The 19,165-nt window shown below is 46.0% G+C and overlaps 2 protein-coding genes across 3 annotated transcripts in view; one reads left to right on the top strand and one right to left on the bottom strand.

The window, feature by feature from the left end:
• Positions 1–11,728, bottom strand: part of SKA3 (spindle and kinetochore associated complex subunit 3) — a gene marked incomplete at its 3' end in the record, with an annotated part of 47,771 nt that extends 36,043 nt beyond the window's left edge. For both annotated transcript variants that reach the window (XM_081083549.1, XM_081083548.1), the window contains exons 1-3: positions 11,282–11,728; positions 3,240–3,301; positions 2,981–3,146 (exon numbers count right to left, since the gene is read on the bottom strand). In XM_081083549.1, the coding sequence (XP_080939675.1) occupies positions 2,981–3,146; positions 3,240–3,301; positions 11,282–11,384 (331 nt within the window). In that variant the 5' untranslated portion in view covers positions 11,385–11,728. The remainder of the gene's footprint in view (positions 1–2,980; positions 3,147–3,239; positions 3,302–11,281) is intronic.
• A 3-nt stretch (positions 11,729–11,731) lies between these two features.
• On the top strand, positions 11,732–12,571 carry MRPL57 (mitochondrial ribosomal protein L57; the record flags this gene model as incomplete). Its single annotated transcript, XM_081083556.1, has 1 exon — positions 11,732–12,571. The coding sequence occupies one exon, from the start codon at positions 11,732–11,734 to the stop codon at positions 12,038–12,040; it is 309 nt and encodes a 102-aa protein (XP_080939682.1). The 3' UTR covers positions 12,041–12,571.
• Between the last annotated feature and the right edge of the window lie 6,594 nt (positions 12,572–19,165).

The following is a 19,165-nucleotide window of genomic DNA, read 5'->3' as shown; positions in this document are numbered from 1 at the left end:
ACAATGAGGTACCATCTCACACCTGTTAGACTGGCTATCATTAACTAATCAACAAACGACAAGTGCTGGAGAGGATGTGGAGAAAAAGGAACACTCGTGCACTGCTGGTGGGAATGCAGACTGGTGCAGCCACTATGGAAGACAGTATGGAGTTTCCTCAAAAAACTAAAAATGGAACTCCCATTTGACCCTGTGATCCCTCTTCTAGGAATATATCCCAAGAAACCAGAAACACCAATCAGAAAGGATATATGCACCCATATGTTCATAGCAGCACAATTCACCATAGCTAAGATCTGGAAACAGCCTAAGTGCCCATCAGTAGATGAATGGATTAGAAAACTGTGGTACATCTACACGATGGAATACTATGTTGCTGTAAAAAAGAAGGAACTCTTACCATTTGCAACAGCATGGATGGAACTGGAGAGCATTATGCTAAGTGAAATAAGCCAGTCAATGAAGGAAAAATACCACATGATCTCACTCATTCATGGATAATTAAGACCATTATAAACTTAAAAAAAAAAAGAGAGAGATCCAGGACGGCACCTTCAGTGCCAAGTCCTTTTTTTAAAATATACTTTTATTGATTTTTTACAGAGAGGAAGGGAGAGGGATAGAGTTAGAAACATTGATGAGAGAGAAACATAGATCAGCTGCCTCCTGCACACTCCCTACTGGGTACGTGGCCGCAACCAAGGTACATGCCCTTGACCAGAATCGAACCTGGGACCCTTGAGTCTGCAGGCCAACGCTCTACGCACTGAGCCAAACCAGTTAGGGCCCAAGTCCTTTCTTGTTGTTAATCCTCACCCGAGGATATTTTTCCATTGATTTTTAGAGAAAGAGTGAAAGGGAGGGGGGCAGGGGGAGAGGGAAAGGGGGAGGAGAGTGAGAGAGAGAGAGAGAGAGAGAGAGAGAGAGAGAGAGAGAGAGAGAAACACATTGATGTGAAAGAGACACATCCTTGGTTGCCTCCACATGATCGATCCTGCAATTGAGGTACGTGCCCTTGGCCAAAATTGAACCTGGGACCCTTAAGTCCGCAGACTGATACTCTATCCACTGAGCCAAACTGGCTAGGGTCCAAGTCCTTTTGTTTCTGTTCACTCCATCTTTTTTTTTTAAATATATTTTTATTGATTTCAGAGAGGAAGGGAGAGGGATAGAGAGAAACATCAATGATGAATAAGAATCATCAATTGGCTCCCTCCTGCACGCCCCACACCGGGGATCAAGCCTGCAACCTGGGCATATGCCCCAACCGGGAATCAAACCATGGCCTCCTGGTTCATAGGTCAACGCTCAACCAGTGAGCCACACGTGATGGGCTTTTTACTCTATCTTTTAAAGGAAGGTCTATAGTTCAAATAGGATCTATGAGATACTGGTGGAAATCCTTATCAGAATCACCTGGATCCAAAGGAAGAGGAAAGGGATAAATTTAGGCTATACATTTAGTTGATCAGCTAAGAGATGCAACAGACGAGGGAGTAGAGGTGCACACTTGTTTTTGAAGATATAATTTTCATTGTTTTGATCAGCAACTGGAAATTAACCAGGATAGGGTACTATTTCTGTACATAAACCAGGACACATTAAATCTGCAGGGTGCATCATCTAAAAAAAAGTTATAATAAACTTTGATTTCATGGCTTTTGGCCATGGAAGAGCTAGCTGCTGATTCACTGAGTTCTGTTTTGACATTATGCTTTTCTATTAATTCTGAAAAATGTTACGACTACCAAAAACCTCCTATTGCGCTTATCACAAGGCTGTCAGTGATGAGATTAATAAAATAAAATAAAATCATCACCATGATCATCCCCATTTCACAAGTGATGGAAAAGCAATTTGAAAAAACTGTCTAGTCCAGGGGTGGGCAAACTTTTTGACTCGAGGGCCACAATGGGTTCTTAAACTGGACCGGAGGGCCGGAACAAAAGCATGGACGGAGTGTTTGTGTGAACTAATATAAATTCAAAGTAAACATCATTACATAAAAGGGTACGGTCTTTTTTTTTTTTTTTTTTAGTTTTATTCATTTCAAACGGGCCGGATCCGGCCCGCGGGCCGTAGTTTGCCCACAGCTGGTCTAGTCACACATGTAGTAGTGTGTGTAGATGGTGGAGTCAGTATTTGAATCCATAGCTTGTACACACCAAAGTCAACTGAATTCTTTCTTTTATACCTCGTGGACTGTTTAATATACCTTTCACAAAAATCTTCAGTACGTATTTGTTGAACTTAATTAATGCTTTATTTATGTACAAAGATCACTCTCACAATAGAAATGAGGACACTGAAGCTCAAATTGGTCAAACAAAGGTATGGACACAACAATAACAACAGGTAACAACTCGCAATTAACATGCCAGATACTGTTCTAAGTAAACGTTATCTTATTTAATCCTAATACAATCTGAGAAGTAGAGACTATTAAACATCTCCATTTTGTGAATGAGAAACCGAGATAAGAGGTTGAGGAACTGGTCAAAGACAATGCATCTGGTTAAGTGGTGGAATCAGAGATTTGAACTCAGGCAGTTTGGCTCTGAATTTAAAATCACTATGCTATATTACTATTTATTAGAATTTTAAAACTGAAAAGGACTTTGTCACTTTATATAGGCAAAAATCTCTCATTCTACAGAAGAGGAACTTGAGATTAAAAAAAAAGGGGGGAGGGGGGGAGACATGCCCGAAGGTCAGTCTCATTTATTAGCAGAGCTGACTAGAAACCAACTATGCTGAAGTAAATCAACATATCTGTTCTTTCATCTAACATTGTGTTAGTTCTTATCTAGCATTTAGAAAGGACAACACACAGTGGTTATTGAATAAATAATAAAATGATGGTCACATAATGGCAGAGCAGGAACTAGAAACCACGGCAAAGCCAAAATAGTCTTACTGAATCATGCTGCCCTTTCTCTTTGATACTAAACAAACCCTATAAAATACAAGTTATCCATACCTGAATTTTTCTTGGCCCGTGGATTATATCCATACTTCTGGAAAAGCTCTCTTATTTTTATAATATCCACTGAGGTTTTTTTCATCAGTACTTTTGTTGCCTTTATGAAACCAATGCTTTCTTGACTTTCCAAACTTGCTTTATCAAGAAGAATGTTGACATTACCCTTTTAGGAGGAAAGAAAGTACATTATAGTTTCTCTAACTTTTTACTAAGTTTATTTATATTTTTAAAATGATAAATATTATAGGAGTGATACCTTTAGAGTCCGAACTTCTGAATTAAGGTCATGTAAAATTCTCACTGCATAACCTTCAAAGTCTTCAATATGAGCATTGAAAAGAAAAAGGAGGGGAAAATAGAAAATATAATTCAGTTTATTTTTAGAATTACAAAATTCTTGTAGGTATTGATTTATAATTTATATCCTGCTAATCACAAAGAAAAGTGTTAGGCCTTTCTTTAAAATTGTTATTAAACTACTAGAGGCCTGGTGCACGAAATTCATGCACATGTAGGGTCCTTAGGCCTGGCCAGCGATCACGGCCAATCTGTGGGGTGACCGGCAGGGCAATCGGGGGCCCCCCCACTGGCACCTGCCTTGGAGGCAACCAGCAGGGCAACTGGGGGGGGGGGGGTGCCAGCCTGCTCACTGGCCAGCCCCGCCCCCTGATCGCCCCACCACCACCAGTCGCCTCCCTCTACAGGGTGACAGGGGGCCCCCCGACTAGCACCCACCTTGGCTGGCCTAGGGCCTGCAGGCTGGGGGTAGCGCCTACGTTGAGCATCTGCCTCTGGTGGTCAGTGCATGTCATAGCAACCGGTCGTTCTGCTGTTAGGTCGATTTGCATATTAGGCTTTTATTATATAGGACTAGAGGCCCAGTGCACAAAATTTGTGCACTCGGGGGGGGGGGTGCGTCCCTCAGCCCGGCCTGCGCCCATTTGCAGTCCAGGACCCCTTGGGGGATGTCCACCTGTTGACTTAGGCCCACTCCCCGGGGGATCAGGCTTAAGCTTGCAGTCAGACATCCTTCTGGCAGCCAGGGAGCCCTCGGGGGATGTCCGACTAAAGGCTTAGGCCCCCAAGGGATAGGGCCTAAACTGTTAGTTGGACATTCTTAGTGCTGCCACCATCACTGCACTGGCCAGCCATGAGCCAGCTTCTGGCTGAGCGGCACCACTCCTCAGTCTGATCTAAATCCTAGAGATTAGTACTTCATTTTACAGCTTTTTCTCGGTTTATAGGCAGCAGCAAACTCAGACCACACAGTCGGGTGTGCGAGAAATGTTGCTTTCTTTATTGTTTAGTAACCAAACCTAACTTCAACTTCAGCCCCCATTCTGCCAAGTGAAAAAACAAAAACAAAATATTATTTAACTTAGGTTCCCCACCCCCTTCTCTGGAGCTGTGCTTCCGTGTCAGACAGTGTATGTCTCAGGCAGAGGCGCCAGAGAGCCGAGCACAAGGACCGAGGGTCAAGGACGTCTGGGCCTCAGCCTTCTGTCTGGGCTGCCCCACCAGCTGCCCTTGACCCTCACAGAGCTCAGTCCATGCTGATCCCTGGTATATTCTCCTCATCTGGGCCTGGAGGCCTCTGGAGTCCAATGTGCTCTCTCCCTCCCTCCCTGCCACCTTCTCTCTCACACGAAGAGCTATTGGGTTTTCTGGGGTGAGGTCCTCTGACACCTCCTCAGCCCCGTTGCACGAACACCATCTTGGTGCCTTGGTCACGGCCACAAAGCTGTGTGGCTGCTCTCAGACCCTCCGTCTCCTGCTGCCTTAGGGAGTGACTCAGTGGGAGGGGAGGGTCACAGTCCTTTTCACATGGCCGCCAACCAACACTCACTGTTCCTTCCCTCTAGTTCTCCTTCTCCTCCTCACCCAGTCCAGGCACGTCTATGTGCAGGGCAGGGGAGGGTGGGAGGCAGGCGTGTCTCTGACCCAGCACACAGGCTTCCAGATCCACTGCTCCCCCAAGAGGTCTTCCATGCTCTGGACCTCGACACCCAGAACCTGCCCCCTCTCAGCTGCAGGTCTTTGCCCGCAATGGTCAAGTCTATTTAGATCAGTGGTTCTCAACCTTGGCTGCACATTAGAATCACCTGGGAATCTTTTTAAAATCCTGATTTCTGGGCCTCATCCTCCGGAAATTCTGTTTCTTTGTTACTAATGTTGTGGCTCTACCCCATAACAAAGAAACAGAATTTCCAGAGGATGAGGCCCAGAAATCAGGATTTTAAAAAGATTCCCAGCCGAAACTGGTTAGGCTCAGTTGATAGAGCGTCGGCCTGCGGACTGAAAGGTCCCGGGTTCGATTCCGGTCGGGGGCATGTACCTGGGTTGCGGGCACATCCCCAGGAGGGGGTGTGCAGAAGGCGGCTGATCGATGTTCCTCTCTCATCGATGTTTCTAACCCTCTGTCTCTCTCCCTTCCTCTCTGTAAAAAAATAAATAAAATATATTTAAATAAATAAATAAATAAATAAATAAATAAATAAATAAAAAGATTCCCAGATGATTCTAATGTGCAGCCAAGGTTGAGAACCACTGGTTTAGAGGCTTGAAGTCAAGAAGTGCCTCTTTGTTCTCTGCTTTCTGGAGGCGGTCAGCATGGAACATTCCTGCCCTGGATTGGGGAAGGGTCTTTGGGTGTTAAGAATACCAGGAGGGGGAGCACAGACTCCTCCTAGAGCTCTGAGATGGGAAAGGCAGCACCCCCTCACCTCTAACCCCAGGACGTTTCTTTAGAAGCAGAAGCCTCATCCTGTGCAGGGGCCTGTGCTGGCTGCCTCAGTTTCTCAGAGACAACGAATTTGATCAACGTCTTTTCCCCACTGCAGTAGCTGCTTCATTTGTTCGTTCTCGCATTTTTCATTAGCTACTAAATCGCCCCTGTGGCTGCAAACCTGTTGTGCCTGACTCAGCCAGTGGGGAGCTATGGGAGCTGTGCAGGGACAGGGGAAGGGGGAGGGGGGCCCGGCCTGCAGAGAGGGTCAGTGGTGCCTGCCCGGCTGTCTCAGAGGATGTGGCTTAGGTTAGGTCCTGTCCTTTGGCGACTTTAGGAGGGGAGGCCGTGTCCTCCGCTCCCCACTTTGACTCAGGGGTGGAAGTTCTCCTTGCTCTCTGGCCTCATAACTCAGTGGATCATAGTGGGATGCGGCAGGCAGGCGGCTTCTGCGACTGCACACAGGCGCCGCCCGAGGTTTCTGTGGCTGCACATGGGCACGGGCTGGTGGCTTCTGCAGCTGCACACGGGCACAGGCCTGCAACCTGGGACGAATCAGGTCACAGGCGGCGGCAGGCGGCAGCAGGCGGCTTTTGTGGTTGTACACAGGCGTGAGCAGGCAGTTTCTGCGGCTGCACACGGGTGCGGGCAGGCGGCTTCTGGGGGGGTCCGGGGTTGCGGCCTGACCTGCGCCCTGGCCCTCCCACCCTCCGATCGCAGGGCACAGGCCCTCCCGCCCTACGATCGCCATGGTGATCGCTGGGCGCAGGCCAGCCAGCAACCCTGGCCCCCGGGGCGTCCGGGGTTGCGGCCTGGCCTGCACCCCGGCCCTCCCGCCCTCCGATCGCAGGGGGCAGGCCAGCCAGCAACTCCGCCCCTGGGGGACCCGGGGTTGCTGCCTGGCCTGCTCCCGGGCCCTCCCGCCCTCCAATCACCATGGCAATCTCGGGGCCGCAGGCCAGCCGCCAGTCCCGGGAGTCCGGAGTTGCCGCCTGGCTTGCGCCCGGCCCTACCGCCCTCTTATCGCAGGGCGCAGGCCCTCCCACCCTCCTATCGCCATGGCAATCGCTCCACGCAGGCCAGCTGGCAATCGCAACTGGCTTTCCGATGGTGATCACCGGCTGGTGAGTGGGGAAAGGCGGCCTTTGCCCACCCCCCAGCTCTTGCCTGCAGCCTGGGTTGCCGATCACCATTCTTCAGTCCTTCCCCTTTCGCCTCCCAGCATTGCGGCTACATATGCAAATTAACCGCCATCTTTGTTGGTGGTTAACCACCATCTTGGCTGGCAGTTAATTTGCATATCGCCCTGATTAGCCAATGGGAAGGGTAGCGGATGTACGGCTAATTACCATGTTTCTCTTTTATTAGATAGGATAACATGCACATAGAAAAGTACAGAAATCCTAAGTATATAGCTTGATGAACTTTCAAAGTAAACACCTACATAATCAACACTCAGATCAGGAAGGGAGGGAGGGACAAGAGATGAGAACATGGTCCTACTGAGCAATTTTTTCCTATATGGCAAGCACTTTTTGATTCATATTTTATAAAACTTCTTTACTGATAACACATATTTTCTTCTAAAAGCTTTATTGCTTTCCTTTGCATTCAGAAATAAAATCCACCTGGAATTGATCTTTCTGTATGGAAGGAGATAAGGATGAAGACCCATGTTTTTTCCCCTGAGTATACAATTGACCTGGCACCATTTACTGAAAAAACATCCTTTACCCACTGTACTGTCACCTTTCTTATTAATCAGATGGTCCTATCTATAAAATAGAGGCAGTTTTTTTTAAAGAATTATGTTTCTTGCCCTAGCTGGTTTGGCTCAGTGGATAGAGTGTCAGTCAGCCATGGACTGAAGGGTCCAGGGATGGATTCGGGTCAAGGGCACGAACCTAGGTTGAAGGCTCGATCCCTGGTCCTGGTTGGAGTGTGAGCAGGGAGCACCATTCAATGTTGTCTCTCTCACATTGATGTTTCTCTCTCTGTGTCTCTCCCACTCCCTTCCACTCTCTCTAAAAACCAATGGAAAAATATCTCCAGGTGAGGCTTAACAACAATAAAAAAGGAATTGTATTTCTTTTTCCTAAAATATGTCTCCTTTGAAGATCTCTTTCTACCTGTTAAAAGTCAACCAATTTTCTGCTGGACCCATGTGGCTCAGTGGTTGCTTGTTGACCCATGAACCAAGAGCCACTGGTTGGATTCCCAATTCCTGGTCAGGGCATGTGCCCAGGTTTCTGGCTAGATCCCCAGTAGGGAACATGCAGGAGGCAGCCGATCATGTTTCTATCTCTAGCTTTCTCCTTTCTTCTCTCTCTAAAATCAATAAAAACACATTAAAAAAAAAAAAGTTAACCAGTTTTCATTAGGGAAATGCAATTCTACACCACAATGATTTTCTACTTTATACACACTAGGATGTCTACAATAAAAAAGACAGGTAATAACAAATGTTGATGAGGATGTGAATAAATTGCAACCCCTATTCATTGCTGGTGGAACTATACAGATGGCACATCTACTTTGGGAAACAATTCACTTTGTTTTACCCAAGAGTATACCCAACAGAACTGAAAACATTATATTCAAATGAAAACTTGCACATGAATGTAAAATAAATTGCAGATACACACTGACATGGATGCTAAGTGAAACAAGTCAGCCACAAAAGATCACATATGTATGATTCCATTTATATAAAACTAGAGGCCCGGTGCACAAAAATTTGTGCACTGGGGGGGGGGGGGGTCCCTCAGCCCAGCCTGTGCCCTCTCACAGTCTGGGACCCCTCGGGGGATGACCATCTGCTGGCTGAGGCCTGCTCCCCAGAGGATTGGGCCTAAGCTGGCAATCAGACATCCCTCTAGCAGCCCAGCAGCCATCGGGGGATGTCCACTTGCCAGCGGGGAGCAGACCTAAGCTTCAGTCGGACATCCTTAGCACTGCTGAGGAGGCAGGAAGGCTCCCACCACCACTGCTGTACTGGCAGCCATCAGCCTGGCTTGTGGCTGAGCAGAGCTCCCCCATGTGGGAGCACACTGACCACCAGAGGGCAGCTCCTGCATTGAGCATCTGCCCCCTGGTGGTCAGTGTGTGTCATAGTGACCAGTCATTCTCAGTCTTTCTGCTGTTAGGGTCAGTTTGCATTATTACCCTTTTACTATATAGGATAGAGGCCTGGTGCACAGGTGGGGGCCGGCTAGTTTGCCCTGAAGGGTGTCCCGGATCAGGGTGGGGGTCCCGCTTGGGTGCCTGGCCAGTCTGGGTGAGGGGCTGAGGGCCATTTTCAGGCTGGCGGGCAACTGAAGCTCCCAGCCTCTCCTTTTTTTCTGTTTTTTTTGTTTGTTTGTTTGTTTTTTAAATTCTGGGATTTATTTACCTTCTATAGCTGTCACTAGAGCTGAGCGAGCCGGCTCCAGCTCTGAGGCCGAAGCTGGCTGAAAGCAGGTTTCTGGAGCTTGTTTAGCTTCTATAATTGCAACATAGTTGCTTAGAGTGCAAGCTCAGAGCCCAGCAGCGGCAGGCGGGGAACTCTGGCTTCCTCCATCACTGGAGCAAGCAAGCCTCCTGTTCGCTTCAGCTGCCTGGCTGCCAGCCGCCATCTTGGTTGGCAGTTAATTTGCATATCACCCTGGTTAGCCAATGGGAAGGGTAGTGAAGTTATGGTTAATTACCATGCTTGTCTATTATTAGATAGGATGTCCAGAATAGGCATATCTATAAAGAAAGAAGGTAAATTAGTGTTTGCATAAGACTAGTGTGGTAGATGGAGGTGGGACTGTGAGCTGCTAACAATCACATGGGTTCCTTTTGGGGATGATGAAAACCTAAACTTATTGTGATGACAGTTGTACAACTGTGAATATACTAAAAGGCCACTGAATTGTATCCTTTAAATGCCCAATTTTGTGGTATTTTAATTACATCTCAATAAAAATGTTTAAAAGTCAACCAATTGAATGACATCACCGTGATAATAAAAGGTAAAACTTTTTGTGACCATTTTCTCTAATGTTCACTATTCTTATATTTTCTGTAATATATATGGGCCTGGATTAAAAAAATTATTCCAACTTTTTCTTGTAAAACCAAAAGAAAAGGCAGAATTTGTGTACACAGGCAATATGTTGGTAAGAAGGTAAATTTGCAAAAGCTTTGTGGAAAGCAATTCAGCTACATATCAAGAACTTTTAAAATATATGTATATACTTTTAAATAACTTTTAAAAACTATTTTTATTGATTTCAGAGAGGAAAGGAGAGGGAGAGATAGAAACATCAATGATGAGAATCATTGATCAGCTACCTTCCACACACACCCCCACTGGGGATCCAGCCTGCAATCTGAGCATGTGCCCTGACCTGGAATGGAACAGTGATCTCTTGGTTCATAGTTTGAAGCTCAACCACTGAACCACACCTACCCTGCAATATCAAGAATTTTAAAACACAGCTGGCCCAGGCCGGGTAAATTGGTTGGTTAGAGCGTCCTCCCCATATGCCAAGATAGTGGTGCAATACAGTCAGGGCATATACAAGAATCAACCAATGAATGCATAAATTAGTGGAACAACAAATCATGTTTCTCTCTCTCCCTTCCTCTCTCTAAAATCAATCAATAACTTTAAAAAAATAATTAAAAAATAATTTTAACATGCTAGTATACTTTCCTGTCTTATAGCATTATTTCAACTACATAAACAAAATCCAAGAAAAATAAAGGAATTCTAAAAATAAGAATGATAGAAAAGCTACTAAAACATTGAGTGGTGTCCTCTGATGGTGCAGTTACAGGATATATTTATTTTTTCTATTTTTCCATATCTCAAAATTTTGCGATGCATACATACAGGTAGTTTTTACAGTCACAAGAATAAACATTTTTAAATGGCTGGATAACCTTTAACAAAATCATTGAAGTAAAAGGACTCTACAGGATGCAATATTTTAAGGCACATTAAAATTATGACATTTATTAAGTCTGAACTACTCTTTCAATTTTAAAAAATCCCTAATACAAAGGTCAGTGGTGAAGAATTTTACTTTACTTACAAAAAAAAAAAATAAAGAAAGAAAAAGAGCAGTACTGAGTCCTGGTGTTTGTGTTGGCCACACGGTTTGCTGGGAAAAATAGACGTTTACTGCAACTGTGGACCATCATCACTATACATGCGGAGGGCAGTGCTGAACAGCTGCACTGTAAAGGGAGCTAATTTTGTTCCTATTGTGTGCTAGTGATAAGTACAGATTCTGTACGACTAGCAAGCACACCAAGTGTAACTCAGGTGCGCAGGCTGAGCTCAACGTGTCAACTTAGGTTTGATTCGCACTACGTGTTTCTCCAGGCTACACAGCAACGCGCTGCTTTTCTTCTCCGAAGGGCGCGGGGTCACCCCACCCCCAGGGGCGAAGGAGCGAATCAGGGAGGGCGGCCCCAGTGACCTCCCGGGGCTGCACGCTGCGCGCCGCCCGCATTCGTACCCAGCGGCCCCCTCCCACGGCGGATTAACGGCCCACCCGAGGAGTGTGCCCGTTTCGACGCCACCCACCCGCCCCTCTCACCGCTGTCTTCCTTCTCCAGCGCCCGCTGCAGCCGCGCCGTTTCGCTGTCCAAGGTGACCGCCAGAGACCGCAGCTTCGCACAGAAGCTCCGGATCGGGTCCATGGTGAGCACACAGCGCCGCGGACCCCGCCACTCGCTTGAATCCCCGGCGCCGGAAGTTTCGTTGGTCCCGCGGCCGGCGCACTAGTCCCCTCTCGCGGGAGCCGAAGTCTCGCGAGAGCCATCTCCCGCGGAGGCGGCCCACGCCGGGCGGAGCCAACGCACTACGGGCGGTGCGTCAGTCGGTGTGCGGAGGGACGCGGGCTCCCGAGGCGGTGGACTGGTGAGTGCCCTGGCTTTCGTGGCCACTCGGGGACCCTGGGTGGGCGAGCACTTCCCCGGAGGCGCTGGTGGCCCCGGCGCCGGGCGCGTGGCCAACCCGTTCCCGGTCTCTGTTCGCGACAGGCGCCATGTTCCTGACCGCGGTCCTGCGCCGCAATCGCATCCCTGGCCGGCAGTGGATCGGAAAGCATCGGCGGCCGCGCTTCGTGTCCTTCCAGGCGAAGCAGAACACCGTCCGCCGCCTGGAGACGGAGGCGGAGAACCACTACTGGCTGAGCGCTCCCTTTCTTAGCGCCGAGCAAGAGTTCGGGCACGCCGCGGCCCGCAGGGCGGCCGCCTTCCAGGCCATCAAGGCGGCCAGGGAGTCCAAGTTCCCGCCGCACCGGCGGCTCGTCGACCAGCTCAGCCACCTCAATGTCACCAAGAAGTGGACCTAACGACCGCGCCCTGGAACCGGGAGCGTTAGGGACTGTGACCGCCGGGGAACTCGGCTTGGCGCGGTGAACAGTACACTGTACAGATGACATACTGTAGTGTAGTATACCTGTAACCTGTATAATTTTATTAACCAAGGTCACCCAATAAGTTCAATTTTAAAAGTGACCTTTGGACCAGAGTCGTGAGCAAAGCGTTCAGAACATCAGGTCTTCAAGCTCCAGCTTCTCTCTTGTGTTTCTGTTTCTTCACCCGGGTTAGTGATGTAAGATGCATTTTGGGTGAACCTGCGATGAAACTGCAAACTAATGGTTTGAAGTCTGTATATGTGACATCCAGTGGGTTGCCTAAACGTAAATGAAAACAAGCTTTGTCAGTCAAATATATTCCTAAAAATGTCTTTTTTCTTCTACCAACAGTGGACATTAAAATGAAGTAAAACGGTTTTTATCAGAACTGTTGCATGAAGGTGTGTTTTAAAAAACTTTATCAGGAAAAAAACTTTATCGGGATAAAATTAACATATTATACAGTTAATCAGCTGTCGATCTTTTCTTTCAAATAACCTTTTTCTGGATAAAAATAGTCAAGCACTTTACATGTGTCACCCGATACAGTAATTCTATTGAGGCAGGTTAGTAAGAAACTAGGAAAATTCCCAGGTAAGTGGAATGGAGAAACAGACAAATGGCTGAACAAACTTGGAACTGCTGAGCAGAGATTCTATCTTCCCTAACCAAAGATAACTAATGAAAAGGAAAATGGGGGGGGGGGGGGCAGGAGGGGAGCTTGCAACCTAGTTCAGTATCTGATTAAAACTGTAGTCCTACTTCCCCACTCTGACTGACGCCTAACCTCAGGGGCCCACCACAGCTGACTTGGGCAGAGCTGGGGAGCAGGGCCCCCGCCAGGAGCTGCGGGGACCCTCAGGGGCCCGTCACAGGAGGAGATGCATAGGTCAGAGCCTCCTCACAAGTTGAGTTCAGGCTTTGGATCCGGAATTCCCCTGGACTAGCAGATCTTCGAAATAAAGGGTAAACTTTCCTCCTTCAGAGTGCCGGCTGACCACACTCCCATGCATTCTGCCACAACACTAAGAGCAGGTGGTTTAAATCACCTTAGGGAGATAACAACAAAACACAATTAGAGCCAGACTAATCCAAGACAGAAGTGAAACTACTCAGAAAATGACCCCAAACTTTTAATACATCAGTTACCAAAGGACACACCCAGAAGTCTAGTAAATATTGTTGAGATGCTGCCTTGGAGCCTCCCCTAAAATTCTCACCCATAGAAATAGATAAAACCCTCAGGACAAAGAACTCCTGGTGTGTGCTCTTTGAGCATGCCTGTTCCCCCTTTCTTCAGGCATATACTTTGCACCTTCTGTCCTAAGTTTCCGGATGAGTCCCACGGGAACCATGGGCGGCGGCAGCAGCAGCAGCAGCAGCTGTTGCAGACTTATCGCCAGGTCCTGCCTCCAAGGGGTCCTTCCTTTGCCTCTCTAGCCCAAGCTTTAATAAACTTACCTGGACTCTGTCTTGAAAATTTTCCTTCATGAGTCAAGAATCTGGAGGTTGCCTGACACATGAAAGGTTCAGGACAACATGGAAGGAATCCCCCAACACTATCATTTGGGACAGTTTTACCTGTGAGAAAACATTTAAGGAACTCCAAAATTACCCTCCCAGTAATGACAGTGACTTGGATTTGGATTGCTGTATAATCCAGAAATCTTAACTATGTGATTAATAAGAAATTTTCAAAATGCACAGAAGAGAAATATTTCACTGCCTTCTGCCCTCCCCCTCCCCCGCCCACACACACACTCTGGAAACAAACTAAACATGAGTCCACACAGGTACACAACATGGACCATGGACTTTTAAAACCCTCAGTGGGATCATACTATGTATATAGATTTCTGCAATTTTTTTCACTTAATTTTTTTTTTTGGTTAATCCTCACCCAATAATATTTTTTCCATTGATTTTTAGAGAGAGGAAGGGAAGGGGAGAGACAGAGAATCATCAATGTGAGAGATAAATCCATTGATGGGAGCCAGGGAGCCTGCAACCAAGGACATGCCCTTAATAAGAATTGAACCCTCAACCCTTCAGTCTGAGGGACCAACACTATAACCACTGAGCCAAATCAGCTAGGGCTCACTTAATGTCTAAGATCTTCCCCACAGAGTTATTTCAATTTTATGAATATAAAAATATAGAATCTTGCCCTAACCGGTGTAGCTCAGTGGATAGAGCGTCAGCCTGGGGACTGAAGGGTCACAGGTTCAATTCCGGTCAAGGGCATGTACCTTGGTTGCGGGCACATCCCCAGTAGGAGGTGTGCAGGAGGCAGCTGATTGATGTTTCTCATTGATGTTTCTAACTCTATCTCCTCTCCCTTCCTTTCTGTAAAAAATCAATAAAATATATTTAAAAATATATATATAGAATCTTTAAATGGCTTTGTTGTATCAACACAGTAACAATTTAGCCAATTTCCTTTTTTGTCGTTAATCCTCACCCAAGGATATTTTTTTCCATTGCTTTTCAGAGAGTGGAGGGAGGGAGGGAGGGGGAGAGAGAGAGAAAAACTGATGTGAGGGAGAGACATCGATTGGTTATCTCCCACACATGTTCCTACTGGGGGTGGGGAGTGAACCCCCAACTGAGGTACTACTCTTGACCAGGAATCAAACCCGAGACCCTTTTGTGTGCGGGCCGAAGCTCCAACCATTGAGCACACTGGCCAAGGTGCCAATGTTCATCAATATTTACTGTTTTTTAAAAAGCCTCTCAAATACTAGCCTCACTTGTAGGTAAGATTTTTTTTCTTTCTACATGGGGAAGAACCCAGTTCTGTGTTTCTCTCCAGTGTGTCTCCTTTACTACACATGAAACACTTTACTTAAGGTCACCAAATATGGAGGGGTTTTTTCCCACACCAAGCAATTCTTTGCAACACCAGCTGCAAAGAATTTAATTCTGACACTATCTACCTGGACATCGACTCAGTCCCACAAAACTGTTTCCCACCCTGCTTCAGTTGCCCCTTGCAAGTAATAGGTCCCCAAGTTACCCACAACTGCTGTTCATCTTGGCTACAAATAAAAGGTTTCCATAACCCCCTCCTCAGTTTGGATCAATTTGCTCGAGCAGCTCACAGAACTCAGGGAAACACGCCAGCAGTTCATTAAAGGATATGATAAGGGACAAAGATGACCAGCCAGATGAAGAGATGCATAGGGTGAGGTCTGGGCAGGTCCCAAGCACAGATTTAGTCCCCATTGAGTTAGGGTGCCAGCCTGGAAGTTCTCCAAACCTCCTATGATTGGGATTTTATGGAATCTTCCTCACATGGGTGACTCCATTTCCAGCCCTTCTTCCCCCTCTGGAGTATGAGGGATAGGTCTGGAAGTTCCAAGCTTTTTCTAGTCTTTCTGATGACCAGTCCCCATCCAGGAGCCCACTCAGTCACCTCATTGGAACAAAATAAGCTTCTAGTGCTCTTAGAAAATTACAAGGGTTTTAGGAGCTGTGCCAGGAACTGGGGTCAGGGACCAATACATATATTTTCTATTATCTCACACACTAGAGGCCAGGTGCATGAATTCGTGCACAGGGTGTGTGTGTGTGTGTGTGTGTGTGTGTGTGTGTGTGTGTCCCTCAGCCCAGCCTGCACCCTCTCCAATCTGGGACCCCTCTCACAATCCAGGACCACTGGCTCCCAACCACTCACCTGCCTACCCAATTGCCCCTAACTGCTTCTGCCTGCCGGCCTGATCACCCCCTAACCACCCCTGCCAGCCTAATCAATGCCTAACTGCTCCCCTGCTGGCCTGGTCGCCCCCAACTGCCCTCCCCTGCCAGCCTGATCGCCCCCAACTGCCCTCCCCTGCTGGCCATCTTGTGTCCACATGGGGGCGGCCATCTTGTGTGTTGGAGTGATGGTCATTTTGCATATTACCTCTTTATTATATAGGATTATACACATCGCTATATGAATTTTTAAAAGTGGGGTTGTCAGTAGAGATTATGTGGTGAAACTTGGACACATATTGTCATATTCTTTTTTTTTTTTTTCACAGTTAAGCCATTTTATACTCCCCACCAGAAATACTTCTTTGCTCTATCCTCGGCAACACTGGTGATTGCCTATCTTAGGCAAAATAATGAAGCTGAGCATCTTTATCCACGCTGTAACCAATCAATCCTATTTTTTTATTTTTATTAATCCTCACCCGAAGATATTTTTTCCATTGATGTTTAAAGAGAGTGGAGGCGATGGATGGAGGGGAGAGAGAAAAACATCGACATGAGAAAGAATATCAATTTGTTGTCTCCTGCACAGACCCCAACCCAGGCTGGGATGGAACCTGCAATCCAGGTATACTAGTATGCCCTTGACCAGGAATTGAACCCAAACCCTTCGCTATGTGGGCCAATGCTCTAACCATTGAGCAACCCACCAGGGCCTCACATCTGTTTTTATGATCACCAGCAGTATGTCTGTCTAGGAATACCTTTCCTATCCCATTATAAAAGTCTTTACCCATCTTTTCCTGTAGTACCTTCCCGCTTTCATTTTCTGATAAAGTCCATGAGCCATCTGGAATGTGTTGCCAGAGGCAAACAGAAGCATCTTTACCTTTCCCCAAATGTATAGCACATTGGTCCAGCATCATGTCAAATAATTTTCCCCCCCACTGATCTGTAGACCATTTATGGGACCATTTTTCTTTTTTTACAAGTAATATATGCACACGGTATGAAAATGAAATAGCATAAAGGGGCACACAGTGAACTGTAATCTATTACCCCTCATTTTCCTCTGGAGGCAATCCCATTAATAGTTCAGTGTCTCCTTTCAGATATTTTGCATATGCAAACAGAACTGTAACAAATATCCTTATAATTATTGTTCATAATGCAAAAGTAAATCAATAAAACTCCTAAAAGTAGAACCTGATAGGTCAGAGAATATGGGCATTTGAAAACCTGATATTATCAAGTTGCTCTCCAAAGATATTGCACCATAAATTTATACTTCCACTAAAATATGTGATAGTTCAGTATTTTTCAAGATTGAGATAATTTTATTGGCGCTGGTGTCCACTGCAACTTAGGCAGCACAACAGTTAACAAATCTAATGGACATTAAATTAACCACTTCAATTATTTTCTGAACGTCAGTGTTCATTTTGTGGGTAATAAGTTACAAAGAAAAAGACCTCAAGAATTTATAATCTAGGCAGCTCTTTGAGCCACTTGCCCCAAATTTCTCTTTGAGTGTACTTTCTCTTTGCTTGCTCAAATAAATTTTCTCTAGTGAAAAAAAAAAATTATAATCTAGTGAGTTGGGTTGCAAGTATTTCAAACCAACATATGGCTAAATGAAATTAGTACTAGGCAGCCAGAAATGTTAGTCTGTGTGGAGGCCATGGAGAGTAATGGAAGAATGCTGCTGGAGTTCGAAAGCCTGGATAAAAAGAATTACATTGCGTGGGGAAGGGTGGGAAAGAGCCATTCTTGGTGGAAAAACAAAATGCCCTGAATTAAGGAGTAAAACCTCTGTACCAGACGGAAGGCACTGAAGCATTAAAGACCATGACAGTAATAAAGGGTTGTTAACCTCACCTACAAAAAGCTGTTACACAGAAGGAACTACATGTTAGTTCTCATCCCTGTAGAGTCTGGGGGCAAGTAAAACAAGTACAAGAGGCCAACAGCACTCAATTTTCCCAGAGTGGTTCCAAAAAGCTAGCTTATGAGAAAGGAGAAAAGTAAGGCCAAAGTGCTATCATTAGTTCTATTCTTTAAAGGGTCAAAATTTGGCCATCTAGTTGTTAATCCTTCCTACTCCAAACAGGGCTGAATTGGCATACCTCTTCCCAAAGGTTGCTTCATATCTACTGGCCTTGTCAGGGGCAGAAATAGAATACTAAGGACTAGCTACAATTATTAAAAATTTAATAATGCTGTTAACCGCGATGGTTCTGTTCTGATTAGAGAAAGTGCATTCTAACCTGGCTGAGAGTTCTATGCTCGGGGACATGGGAGCTAACATCAGAATGCAGTCCATCCTCCTTTCCAGAGAACTGCCTAGCATTATGGAAAGATTTACAACCTCATGGCTGAAACAATCTAATCCTGGAGGCACCTGCCCTTCGCAATCCCCAGCCCCTATTGCCTGTAATCTCAGAGGTGCCCAAAGGCACCCACTCTCTGCAACCCCCACACAGCCCACATTACTAGTAACCTGTAATGATTATACTGTGCCTACTTTCCTATGCCTATAATTCTTACTTTCTCCCATAATCTTTGTCCTTCTACCCAATATAAGCAGCTGGCTTATGGGGAGAGGCAGAGCAGATTTTTATGGATGACCTGTTCTCCCATATTGCCAGCATTAATGGAATAAACATTCATATATGATTCTGATGGGGAAAATGAGACATTTTAGGGGGGCTAGCAATCTGAATCTGTGCCAGTAACCTAATGCACATTCTTCCTAGTCTATAGCAGGGGTGGGCAAACTTTTTGACTCGAGGGCCACAATGGGTTCTTAAACTGGACCGGAGGGCCGGAACAAAAGCATGGATGGAGTGTTTGTGTGAACTAATATAAATTCAAAGTAAACATCATTACATAAAAGGGTACGGTCTTTTTTTTCAATAGTTTTATTCATTTCAAACGGGCCGGATCCGGCCCGCGGGCCGTAGTTTGCCCACGGCTGGCCTATAGTCTAGTCCAGTGATGGCAAACCTATGACACGTGTGTCAGAGGTGACATGCGAACTCATTTTTTTTTTGGTTGATTTTTCTTTGTTAAATGGCATTTAAATATATAAAATAAATATCAAAAATGTCTTTGTTTTACTATGGTTGCAAATATCAAAAAAATTGTATATGTGACACGGCACCAGAGTAAGTTAGGGTTTTTCAAAATGCTGACACGCCGAGCTCAAAAGGTTCGCCATCACTGGTCTAGTCACTGCCCCTTCTTTAATTATCTGGTCCTGCAAGACCTGTTTACCTAAAGTACTATTCCCATTTTAGAGGCCATAAACCATGAACAATACACAACCCCCAGATGGAGTTATCAGTGCTGGCGCCAGGCCAG

The sequence above is a fragment of the Myotis nattereri genome, assembly GCF_964212035.1.
Source record: "Myotis nattereri genome assembly, chromosome: 2".
In the NCBI taxonomy this organism is placed as follows: Eukaryota; Metazoa; Chordata; class Mammalia; order Chiroptera; family Vespertilionidae; genus Myotis; species Myotis nattereri.
This window is presented reverse-complemented; position numbering and strand designations above follow the sequence as displayed.